Source organism: Delphinapterus leucas, chromosome 15 (genome assembly GCF_059928025.1).
Source record: "Delphinapterus leucas isolate spDelLeu-1000000601 "Yukka" chromosome 15, BTC_Dleu_Yukka2, whole genome shotgun sequence".
NCBI lineage: Eukaryota > Metazoa > Chordata > Mammalia > Artiodactyla > Monodontidae > Delphinapterus > Delphinapterus leucas.
The window spans coordinates 25,892,623-25,905,654 of NC_143143.1; the positions used below are offsets into that span (position 1 = coordinate 25,892,623).

At 44.9% G+C, this 13,032-nt stretch overlaps 1 protein-coding gene across 1 annotated transcript; it reads right to left on the reverse strand.

The window, feature by feature from the left end:
- Positions 1-4,348: 4,348 nt before the first annotated feature.
- On the reverse strand, positions 4,349-6,577 carry LOC111163489 (uncharacterized). Its single transcript, XM_022552211.3, has one exon. The coding sequence runs from the start codon at positions 5,922-5,924 to the stop codon at positions 4,398-4,400; it is 1,527 nt and encodes a 508-aa protein (XP_022407919.2). The 5' UTR covers positions 5,925-6,577; the 3' UTR covers positions 4,349-4,397.
- Positions 6,578-13,032: the final 6,455 nt, after the last annotated feature.

Sequence of the window (13,032 nt, forward strand, 5' to 3'; positions counted from 1 at the left end):
CACCTTATAACAAATTAGACATCAATTATACATCAATTCCAGCTCCTCCATTTATGTGACATTGAAAAGAATTACATAACCTTCCAATAACAAATCTCCCTTCCTTGAAGTGGAGATAATAATGGTGCCTTATCTCTGATGGTTGTGACGAATGAGATAACGCCTGTAAGTTACTTAAGCACAGTGGGTAGTGTATTATGAACACCCAATAAATGTTAGCTATTATTATTAATAAATGCCCCATATGTGTGTGTTGATTCAGAATTATACAAAATGGGAATACAAAGATGAACAAAACAAAGATGAATGAGATCCTCATGGTCTAGTGGAGAGGATACCATTACTATTTAAGAGGTAATGCGTCATCTGAGGATCAAAATAAAGTGGGTTTTTTTTTAAGTGCCTAATGAACTATAGCGCAAATTTTTATTAGTCTAGATCAGGGTTTCTCAACTTCACACATGATGTTTGGGGCGAGATAATTCTGTGCTGTGAGGGGCTGGCCTGAGCATTATAGGGTGTTTGGCAGCCCCTCTGGCCTCCACCCACTAGATGCCAGCAGCACCTCTCCCCACTCCGTGCTTTTACATTGCTGTGGTCTATGGCTGGGAGCCTCCAAGACTAAACCCCGGGGATCGGTTTCCACTCCTGCTCTCCCCAGAGCTCCCTGTGCCTGCCTGTCTGGCCTGCCGTCTCCTCAGGGCCTGAACATTATGGCAGATGGCAGGCATCCAACGGTGGAATCTCAACCTGGGAGTCAGGGACTGGGCATATCAGCTGTCCTCAGGCCAGCAGACAAAGATGAGACAGCCAGGTTCTCTGAGAGGAGAGAATGACGGCCTCGGGCCTGGGTGTCACTGGGGCAGAGTGAAATACAGTGTTGGCTGCGAACCTGGCCAGCCAGGCTGGTCTCCCTCTGCCTCGGGCCAGTTGCTCTTGGTCAGGTGGATGACTCCAGCCCTGCAACTGGAGTCAAAGCCGCTATACAGCCCACCCCCCAGCAAAAGGGGGTGGGGTGGGGCGGGAGTAGTTACTCTCTTCTTATATAAGCAGCCACGTAATAGTCTGGATCTTGCCTTTGGGCCCACAGAGCCTAAAATATTTACCATCTGGGCCTTTATAGAAAAAAATTTGTCAACCTCCATTTTAGATAGGTACTTATCCTACCATCAGTACAGAGAAATGCAACAAAATGGTGTCATTCTACCTGACGTCATCTTGAGACAGGAAGACAAGAGCACAGCCATTTTGGAAAAGGACCAGGGTAACGGCCTTGGGCAAAACAGGCCTTGTAAGCTAAAGAACAAACGCCCCGGGGGTCTGAGTCCCAGAGACTAACCTTATCTGTTCCTGTGCGTTTTTTGCAGAAAATTCTCATGCATTTTTACACCCTCACAGAAACTCCCTATTCCTTACAGCCATCATGGAGCCACCTGCTGATGATCAAAGAAGTTGGACGATTTCTGGAAATTATCAGTGATCCATGAGACAAACCCTCCCTTTTGTTATAAAAGCAACTTGCCCCTTCTACTCTAGAAGCTGGAAGTTTTGTTTTGCTTTGTTTTCTTGCTGTTGTAGTTTTCCACCCTCTCCTTTGTGCACACGCTACCTCTTTGAATAAAAACCTCTGCTTGCCTAAGGGTCTTGTGGAAACAATATCATTTCTATGGTGGTAACATCCAAGAATCCGGAAAGGGCCTGGCAACAATCTTTGTAGCAAAAAAAATGTTATGTACAAGTAAATAAACACCTGACAGTGTTTTCCAGGATGAATACCCATGGAGCCTACACTTTATTTTTTAATTAATTAATTAATTTATTTATGGCTGTGCTGGGTCTTCGTTTCTTCAGGCGGCCTCTCTCTACTTGCGGCGAGCAGGGGCTACTCTTTGTTGCAGTGCGTGGGCTTCTCATTGCGGTGGCTTCTCTTGTGGAGCACAGGCTCTAGGCGTGTGGGCTTCAGTAGTTGTGGCATGTGGGCTCAGTACTTGTGGCTCACGGGCTCTAGAGCACAGGCGCATGGGCTTAGTTGCTCCGTGGCATATGGGATCTTCCCGGACCGGGGCTCGAACCCGTGTCCCCTGCATTGGCAGATGGATTCTTAATTACTGCGTCACCAGGGAAGTCCCCTACACTTTAATTAGAAACTGTTGTAACATCTAAGAGGACTGTTTTCCCCTTAGAACTAACTGGCAGAGAACTTAGCAATTATTCTCTAATTATTGGCCACCTGCCATTACTTTAGAACAGAGCCCACAGGTAGAATTATGAACACAAGTACCCTTCTTAAAAAGCTTTCAAACGTTTCCCACTTCCTCACACCCAACCCCAAGCACTCTTGACTCCAGCATCGGATTATCCTTTCCCAAATGTGTTGCCAGCAAGCCATGGACTGACTGTTAAACCTCTGAGCCTTTCTGTTGATGATTTTCCCCCATGCATGGAATGTTCTTCTCATCTTCCTCAACCAATAGACACCTACTTTAGGATCCAATTCAAAAATTCCTCACCCTGTATTCTGGAAGACTGTGAGTAGACTCATGTTACAGCCCACTGTGTTAGTTATTCCTAGATCTGTCTGCCTTGATCAACAGTGAGCACTTGGAGAGCAGGGGCACCTTCTCTCTGAATCCCCAATGCCTAATGGAATGCCTGGCACTTGCTAGAAATTCAGTAAATGCCGGGTCAGTGAATTAATTATTTGAAAGGCACTGCATGGCTCTTCCTGTCAAAAATAATTATTCCACTAAAAATTATCAGTAGACACCAGCCTACCCCTTCTCCTTCCTTGTCTAAAATTTTCTCCTCTTTAGAGAACAGGGTCTCTAAGCTTTCTGATGGCAAGGTCTGCATCCTTTCATGTTTATATGCATTTACCACTATTCCTGGCACTTAGTAAGTGCTCCTTTAAGAATTACATGGAGAATTATTTCGAGCATATGAATTACTTGAAAGAATTCATGGGAAAAAATGATCTTTTTCAATAATCTTTAACTTCTGGAATTATTATGGTTTGTCAGTGTTTTGCTCTTAAAAATTTTTTTAAAGAGATAAACATAAATCACTGAATGTATTTCATTTTAGAATCCACGTGTCCAAATTGTACAAAATCAAGAGCTAAAATACTTTGCCCCTATGATTATCTATAGAATATATATGTGTTTATATACCTAGAGAGTGTTACACATTCTCTTAAAGGCAAATTGGAGAAAATCATAAGGAAATTAAGAGTTTGACTTCCACCTAATATTCAGTTGTATCTCACGCTGGAAATGAAACCAACCAATATGAAATTAGGATAAACACCTTCTTGAATATGTTGGTAGCATTTAAACAAGGAGCATTAACATAATTTCAAAGTATTGCTCTGCCCCCCATACTCTTCCTCCCTGCCCCCCAGCTAACTTATCAACAGGTTTAGAGAGAAAGACCAGGATATTGACACTCAGCACTTAACCCCCTGAGAAGCAGGGTCACCAATTTTGACCTTCACATGATCTTTTCTACCATTCCAATTGCCAAGAGTTTGGGAGTTAAGTGAACTTCCTCCTCGATAACTTTAACCACAAAATTCATCCAATAGGTCAGAATAAAGGGTCTTGGGATTTAATAGAAAGTGCATACGATTTAGTACAAATAACCAAATGTTTTCCAAATCTCAGAATCTTTCCAAGTTTCACTCTACAATTAATTTTTACCTTTACATTGACTCATGTAAAGTATTTTTTACTTAAATAAGTGGATTTCAAAAAAGAACCATCACTATTGTATCAATAAATAGAGAAACCAGTATTACTGGGCATGAATAGAAGTTATCCACTGAAATAACTTTGTTAACACAAATGGTATTAAGTTCTAGGTGGGTGCAGGTGTTGCCTACCAAAGTGTTACAGAGGTGTTAGAGATCACTAACCCCAAACTAAGGGCATTCTCCTTGATATAATCAGAAAGATTGAAAAAAGAATTGAAAAGGGAATAACTTTCCCACTGGAAGGCTCACTGCTATTTGTGCTGTGTCCCTGTACCACCTAAAATTATCTTGTTTCAGAAACACTGCAGAGTCCCCCCACCTTAGAAGCCCTGAAGGAAGGTAATTAACACCCTCTCCACACCAAGTCGAAATAAAGTATCAGGCTGGGAGAGCCATAAAACCTTAACAGCAACTCATCCACTCAGAGCACTAGGTTTCAAAAATCTACCAAAGTTCAAATGATCTAATCCCTGAAGGAGGAGGCCACTTCACCTCCAGTAACTTAATGTTTTTGAAGAGAGGGGGTTGAGGAAACCACCAGAACATGGACCCGGCAACAGTTAAGGAATACTGCAGGTATTCCTCCAAAGTCACTTACTTGGTGGAGGCCTTAGGGCCACTCGGAGGGCTGGGGTCTGGTTCTGTGCTAGAGAGAGCGACTCCTCCTCTCCGGGACGGGGGTGGGCGCCCTGCCGGGGGGCACTGACTGCTGGGCTTGAGCAGCTGGAGCTGGGGACTCAGGGAGCAGGGATGCAGTGTCAGGGGGGTTCTGACTTAGCTCCTGGCCTGCTGGTGGTGGGGTCTCAAAAGCAACTGGCTCTCTGTGAAACTCCTGGGCAGATGGAGACTGGCTTGGTCCAATCCTCTGGACTAAAGAGCTGCTCTGGGAGGTCTGTTGGGTGTGATACATGGCCTGAAAGTCCTGGATAGCCTGGGCCACCTGAAGGTCCACAGGTTGGGTCTGAAAAGACTGGGTGGGCAGCAGCTGGAGCAGAGAGACCTGGGTGGCCAGACCCTGGGATTGGGAAGCCTGAAGAGGTGGTGGCTGAGTTTGACAGGCCTGAGCAAGATTCTGGAGCTGGCTCTGTGAAGCCACAGGCACCAGGAGGTGGCTCTGTGAAGCCACAGGTACCCAGGGGTGGCTCTGTGAAGCCACAGGCACCAGGAGGTGGCTCTGAGAGGTAAGGATGGTCAGAGGCTGACTTGTAGAGGACAAAGGGACAGCAGGCAGGCTCTCAGAGGCAAAGAGGACCGGAGGCTGAGTAGTAGAAGCCAAGGAAGCTACAGGCTGGCTCTTAGAAGTCAGAATAGGTAGAGGCTGGCTAGCAGAGGCCAAGGGGGCAGCAGGCTGGCTCACAGAGGCAAGAGTAACTGCAGGGGGCTGGCTCGAAGAGGCCAAGGAAACTACAGGCTGGCTCTTAGAGTTCAGAATAGGCAGAGGCTGGCTAGCAGAGGCCTCGGGGACTATGGGCAGGCTCTTAAAAGCCAGGATGGCTGGAGTGAGAGGCTGGTCCAGAGGAGATGGAGTGAATGGCTGCACCAGATGGGTCCATGGTCCTTTAACAAACCTTGGGAGACTAGCCTCAGTGCCTAGGGGACCCGCATTGGGGCCCAAGGAGCAAACTCCCTTTAAACTTTTGACAGCTTCAGGTTTGGGGAGGTCCTCGCTGCCAAAGTCCTGAGCGTCGCCGCTCTCCTTGGCACCTTCCATCCCGTCTTTGTCCTGGTCTAGCTGGTTTTCGACCTGGCCCGTGACGGTCATATCCAGAGCACTCCCTTGCAGGAACCTCTGGCGGTGCCGCCGCCGCGGCCGCATCCGCATAAAGGTGTTGGAAACGCTGCCCATGTTGAAAGAGAAACGGTTGCTGATGGTCTGGCTCAGGACTTCCAGCGTGGTGGCGGAAGGCAGGTGGCAGGGCCTGTTCAAGGGCTCTTCAGAAGACAGTTCGATGTTACCGCTGTACCAGAAAACCCACCAGAGGAGGCTGAGGAAGATGATGATGGAACCCAGGTAAAGCAACAGGTCGTAGAAGAGCAGATCGGCGAAGACCCCGGTGAACATCACGGTCGCGCCCACCGTGTCGAAGGCGACGCCCAACCAAAAGAAATGCTTGCAACGGCCCAGACCCGACCGCTTCTTGGTCCTGTCGACGTCGTTAACCGAAAGCTCCATGAGCTCCCACTGTCGCCGCCACCAGGTCCGCAAAAGCGACCAGGCAGGCGGCACCGCCACAGGCCAGCTGTGGCCGCTTGGTCCCCATGGCAACGCCTTGGGAGCGAGCCAAGCAGGAGGCGGGGCGAGAGGGCGGGAAAGAGAAGCCGCCGCTCACCTGTCCTGAGGAAAAAAAAAGGGGCGCGTCTCCAGATCCTGGCGCATGCGCGATACGCCCTGTCGCCCGCGGGGCCGCCTTCTCCGCATGCGCAGTGCTCCCTCCCTGTGCTACCCTCGCGTGTTCGTTCCCTCGGGGATCCTCGGAGAGTAGAGAGCTTACCTCTCCTGACCGTCGTCTGTTGTCCCCGCCGTAGGGAGGGGGGGGACGTATCTACATTCCTTTCCCCTCGTTCCCACCTTCCAGAACGAGGGCGACATCCTGAAGGAGAGCAAAAGGCAAGGACCCTCTTCTAGGAATTTCCCCTTCTCAGCTAGGAGTACAGCTTGGTCTCAGGTATTGCCACCTTCAGAGTTAAAGGCTTTCCTTTGTTTTGGTGAAGAATTGGCTAGATTAGGGTCTGTTGATAGATATCTTAATTCCGATCTTATCTGTTTGCCTCCTACTGACTGAACTATTACATACTTATACTGGTTAATAGCTGGCCTAGAGGTGAATTCCCCTACCCATCCCCGTGTCTTCAGTTTCTTCCCTTTTAGTTTTCCTTACAAAGTTGTTTTTTTTGTTTTTTTTTGCGGTACGCGGGCCTCTCACTGCAGTGGCCTCTCCCGCCGCGGAGCACAGGCCCCGGACGCGCAGGCCCAGCGGCCATGGCTCACGGGCCCAGCCGCTCCGCGGCATGTGGGATCTTCCCGGACCCAGGCACGAACCTGTGTCCCCTGCATCGGCAGGCGGACTCCCAACCACTGCGCCACCAGGGAAGTCCCCTTACAAAGTTTTTTTGATGCTCCTTGTGGCATGCGGGATCGAATCCGTGCCCCCTGCAGTGGAAGCACGGAATCGTAACCACTGGACCGCCAGGGAATTGTATTTTCCTTACAGTGTTAAAGTAGTTGAAAAAATATTGAAAAATTGGTGTATTAAAACTCATAACATTGGGGGACTTCCCTGGTGACGCAGTGGTTAAAAATCCGCCTTCCAATACAGGGGACACGGGTTCGAGCCCTGGTCCAGGAAGATCTCACATGCTGCGGAGCAACTAAACCCCTGCGCCACAGCTACTGAGCCTGCACTCTAGAGCCTGTGAGCCACAACTACCGAAGCCCTGGCACCTAGAGCCTGTGCTCTGCAGCAAGAGATGCCACCCCAATGAGAAGCCTGCGCACCGCAAAGAAGAGTAGTCCCTGCTCGCTGCAACTAGAGAGAAAGCCCACAGGCAACAAGGAAGACCCAACAGAGACATAAATAAATTAATTAATTAAATAAAAATTACTTTAAAACCCCCCACAAAACTCACAATATTGAGACTTCTCTGGTGGTGCAGTGGTTAAGACTCCAGGCTCCCACTGCAAGGGGCACAGTTTCACTCCCTGGTCAGGGAACTAGATCCCACGTGCATGCTGCAACTAAGGGTCTGTATGCCACAATTGAGGAGCCTGCATGCTGCAGCTAAGACCCAGTGCAACCAAATAAATATTAATATTAAAAAGTCGTGCTCAGTTATTACATTCTATTTAAAAAAAGAAAACTTCACAACAGTATTTTAAGTATTTATACCAAAACCAGAATTTATTACAATTTTATATTCCTGGTCTTAATGGAAGCAAACATCAATAATACTATTAAAATATACTTCTTAGTATATCTCATTTTCAGTGGAGATTGTCCTTTTTTACAATTTTTTCATGAGCCAGTAATTGTCTTTAACTTTTTTTTTTTTTTTTTTTTGGCTGCACCTCAGGGCTTGTGGGATCTTAGTTCCCCCACCAGGTATCAAACCGGCCCCAACAGTGAAAGTGCCGAGTCCTAACCACTGGACAACCAGGGAATTCCCAAACCACAGGATGTTTCTGAGTAAATAATTTTTAAAAAGTTATTCTTTTTATGAAAGGAATGTTTGCTTTACTTACCTGATAGTAAAAAGTAGTTCTTATACAGGAACACAGATCAAAGCCTTTCAGCACAACCAGCAAGTGTGGCTGCTCTTTGATATGAGGTAGGGTCTTGATTGGGTCATTATAAGAATATAGTTTCTCAGAGGAAGATGTTTTCACACCTCAGATTAGTATTTTTTCTTAAGTCAATAACTTAATGAACTTAATTATTCATTTATTGGCTAAGAAGGAATTCATTAACCAGAGGAAACATGAGCAATTACTTGTCCAGTAACCAACATGATACTAACTGGGTTTAAATTTCAGAAATAATAGATTTCTTTTACACTGATAACGCCTTTTAGCTGGGAGCTGTTGGTCTGTCTTTGGTTTTACATACTGTTAATATACCATGACAAATGATGTGACATACTTTAAGCCGCAATTTTTTTATTGCAGTATAGTTGATTTACAATGTTGTGTTAATTTCTGCTGTACAGCAAAGTGATTCAGATATATATATAGGGTTAGCCAGAAAGTTCGCTCAGGTTTTTCCATAAGAATATATATATTCTTAGCAGAGGGATATCAGCTTGGTGCTTTGTGACCGCCTGGAGGGTTGGGATAGGGAGGGTGGGAGGGAGGAAGATGCAAGAGGGAAGAGATATGGGAACATATGTATATGTATAACTGATTCACTTTGTTATAAAGCAGAAACTAACACACCATTGTAAAGCAATTACACCCCAATAAAGATGTTAAAAAAATTAAAAAATATATATATATTCTTTTTTACATTCTTTTCCATTATGGTTTATCACAGGATATTGGATATAGTTCCCTGTGCTATAAAGTAGGATCTTGTTGTTTATCCATTCTATATATAATAGTTTGCATCTGGTAATCCCAACTCCCAATCCATCCTTCCTCCACTCCCCCTCTCCCTTGACAACCACAATTGTTCTCTATGTCTGTGAGACTGTTTCTGTTTCATAGATAAGTTCATTTGTGTCATATTTTAGATTCCATGTGTAAGTGATATATGGTATTTGTCTTTCTCTTTCTGACCTACTTCATTTAGTACGATAATCTCTTGGTCCATCCATGTTGCTGCAAATGTATGCTGGATGTCTTAACTCTGCCTACACGTTAGAATCACTTGGAGAATTTTTAACAAATGCTGATGCCTGGGCCCCAGCCCCAGAGATTCTATTTAATTGCTCTCGGGCAGGGCCCCACCATAGCATATTAAAAAATAATCTTCCTAGGTGAATCTAACGTGCAACCAAAATTGAAAATTCTTGATTTAAACATTCCTCAGAGGTCAACTGATACTTTAGAAGAGTGGAATGAACGACCATCGAGATTTAAAAGTTGAATCTATTTTACTTATTTGATTACTTGTCTTTCCCTGCATTCCAAGCTACATGCTTCATGAGAGCAGGAACTAAGTCTTATTCATCTTGGTATCCCCACAGCCTAGCATAGAACTTGGCATATAATCTCTTAATGAAGAATTTTTGAATGAAGGAAGAAATAATAGGACTTGGTAGTTGATTGGACATGGGATGATGCCGATAGTGGAGTCAAATATGTATTTATTATTTTACTTGTTTATTGGGCATTTAGAACCCTGGAGAGCACTTGGGAAGAAGGAGTGTGTCTTGTGGGCTAATAACCAGGCCTCTGAAAGCGTTATCAAGGCCTTGGTGGCTTTCAGATTTGAGGTCCCTCACTCCCAAGTTCATCCTATGAAGTCCTCAAATCTGTAGCTAGTACCAGAGGCTGGGCGCATTTCCAATAGGATTAGAAGTTGGACTTTGGGGTAAATTATTAAGTAATTAATCAGGAGACTTTTACATTATGAGTAAAAAGAAATCTTGTGAAGAAAAAAAAATCTTAAAGAATGTGCAAATGGTTGTTAGAGGTATCCACTACGGGAAATGGGATTGTTAGGGAGGAATTTAACTTTTTACTCTTATGTACCCATTTATCATTATATAGTGAACTTCTTTGTCTCTTGTTACCATTTTTGGCTTAAAGTCTATCTTGTCTGATTTAAGTGTAGCTATCCCTGCTTTCTTTTAGTTTCCACTTGCATGGAATGTCTTTTTCCATCCCTTCACTTTGATCTTTTGTGTGTCCTCAAAGCTGAAGTGAACCTCTTGTAGGCAGCATGTAGTTGTGCTGTTTTTCAATACATTCATCCACTCTGTGTCTTTTGATTGGAGAATTTAGTCCATTTATATTTAACATAATTAATGATAGCTCTGGACTTACTATTGCCATTTTGTTAATTGTTTTCTGGACATTTGGTAGTTCCCTTTTTCCTTTCTCCCTTTCTTGCTGCATTCCTTTTTGAATGGATTATTTTCTATAGTGGTATGCTTTGATTCCCTTCTCTTTATCTTTTGTGAATCTACTGTAGGTTTTTGCTTTGTGTTTACCATGAGGCTTACATATAACATCCTATAGGTATAACCATCTCTTTTACACTGATAACAATTTAACTTCAATGACAGACAAAAACTCTACCTCTCTACTTTCCCCTTTTATCTTTTTGATGTCACAATTTACGTCTTTTTATTTTGTGTATTCATTAACAAATTATTGTAGTTCTCAGACATTATTTCTTCAAATAAGCTTTCTGCCTCCTTCTCCCTCACTTTTCCTTCTGGAACTCCAGTAATTTGAAAAATGTTTCTCTCTCTCTTTTTTTTGATGTAACCCATAGACCACATAGGCTTTCTTCATTCTTTTCTCTTTGATCTCCTCGAACTGGATAATCTCTAAATTCCTCTCTTCTATCTCACAGATTCTTCTATGTGATCCATCTGCTGTTGCTCTCTATTGCATTTTGTGAACAAATTTATTTATTTTGTATTTTTGGCTGTGTTGGGTCTTTGTTGCTGCACGCGGGCTTTCTCTAGTTGCGGCGAACGGGAGCTACTCTTTGATGTGATGCTCAGGCTTCTCATTGTGGTGGCTTCTCTTGGTGTGGAGCCTGGGCTCTAGGCGCACAGACTTCAGTAGTTGTGGCACATGGGCTCAGTAGTTGTGGCTCGTGGGCTCTAGAACACAGTCTCAGTAGTTGTGGCGCATGGGCTTAGTTGCTCCAAGGCATGTGGGATCTTCCCGGACCAGGGGTCAAACCCGTGTCCCCTGCATTGGTAGGTGGATTCTTTTTTTTTTTTTAATTGGGGTATAGTTGTTTCACAATGTTGTGTTAGTTTCTATTGTACAGCGGAGTTCCCTGTGCTATACAGCAGTTCTTATTAGTTATCTATTTTATACATATTAGTGTATATATGTCAAGCCCAATCTCCCAATTCATTCCCCCCTGCCCCCCCACAGGGAGATTCTTAACAACTGTGCCACCAAGGAAGTCCCTTTATTGCATTTTTCATTTCGTTCATTGTGTGCTTCAGCTCCAGAACTTCTGTTTGGTTCTTTTTTATGATTTCTATCTCTTTGTTAAACCTCTCATTTTATTTGTATATTGTTTTCCAGATTTCATTGAATTGTCCTTCTGTGTTTCCTTGAAGCTCACTGAGTTTCTTTAAAACAGCTATGTGAATTCTTTATTGGATGAATTGAAGATCTCTGTGTCTTTGGGTCTTGATACTGGAAGATTATTTTGATCCTCTTGTGGTGTGATGTTACCTTGATCTTTTATGTTCCTTGGAGTTTTGCCTTGCTATCTTCACATTTGAAGTAGCAGTCATCTTCTCCAGTCTTTACTAACTGCCTTCTGAAGAGAGATACCTTCTATTGGCCAGGCTAGAGATTCTGAGGCTTTCTCAGACCTTATATGGGTACACATGCTCCATGCTTCTTTGCTCCCTCTTGTGGCAGAATTCTTAAGCTTCTATGCCTTCTCTGGATGCTGCAAAGTTCTGACCGCTTCTCTTTCGTTTTCCCAAAGGAGGTGCTAAAGCTTTAGCACCACCAAGCCTGTGGTCTGTCCCCAGCCCACAGATTCAGGCTGGCTTTCTGTGTGTGTCCACTAGCAATGCATCAAAGTTTGTTCTCGCTGCTGCTGTCAGGAGCACACAAAGGGACCTGGCCCCAAAGGGGTGGTGTGGTGTGGGTGAGGCACCTGGGGCACTGAGGGTGACGATGGGCCACTTCACAAGTGAGACATTCCCAGCGACGTATGGGCGGGCTTCCCGATGGAGTCCCTTTGCAGCTAGTAGGATTTGCAACCCTTTAAAGCCCTCAGAATCCTATCTCCACTCTCCCGGCCTCTTCCCGCGCTCCAGTCATGTAGTTCAGGATTCTGTACTGTGGATAGGGCAAGAGAGGAATGAGCCCCTTGGGCTGCATCCTGCACAACTGGGAAGGCTGGGCACTCACTCATATGCTTTCCCTTTCCCCTGTGGGCCGAGGAGATCTCTCTTGGCACCAGGTTGGGCTGCCTTGGGGGAGGAATGATGTGGGTAGAGTCAAGCGGTTCCTCTTACTCTCTCCATTGGTCCAGACCTGTATTTTTTTGCTCCTTTCATGTCCTAGAACTTTTCATCTGGAAAGCTGGACTTCAACAAAGGCTTTCTCACCCATGGTTGATTCTAGGGACTCCCAGACCACAGCAGAGAGAATCTGGAGCCAGTTCATGGGCCACTGTAGGGTCTATAGCTGGGACCAAGGTCTGTCTGCCTGTTACTTGAGCAGAGGTTGGCAAGACTCCACCTGCATCCCTTGGCCTATGGTGCTGGATCCCACAGCTCCCTCAGTGGCACATTTGTCCATGGATGGATGCCAAATTTTTGCTGTTGGTTAGGGTAAGGGACAAAAATGAGGAATGTCTATGCCACTCTGATGCCAACATCACCTACCCCATTTTAACTACCTTTAAGTCTACAATTCAGTGGCATTACGTATGTTCACACTGCTGTGCAACCATCACCATTATCCATCTCCAGAACTTTATCTTCCTAAACTGAAAGTCTATACCTATTCAGTGGTAACTCTTCATCATCCCCTCCCCATCAGCACCTGGTAATCACTATTCCACTTTCTGTCTCTATGACTTTGACTATTCTAGGTACCTTTCATTTAAGAGGAATCATACAATATT

Excerpts from the sequence above, each read along its gene's own strand:
- LOC111163489 (XM_022552211.3), bottom strand. The coding sequence starts at position 5,924 with ATGGAGCTTTCGGTTAACGACGTCGACAGGACCAAGAAGCGGTCGGGT.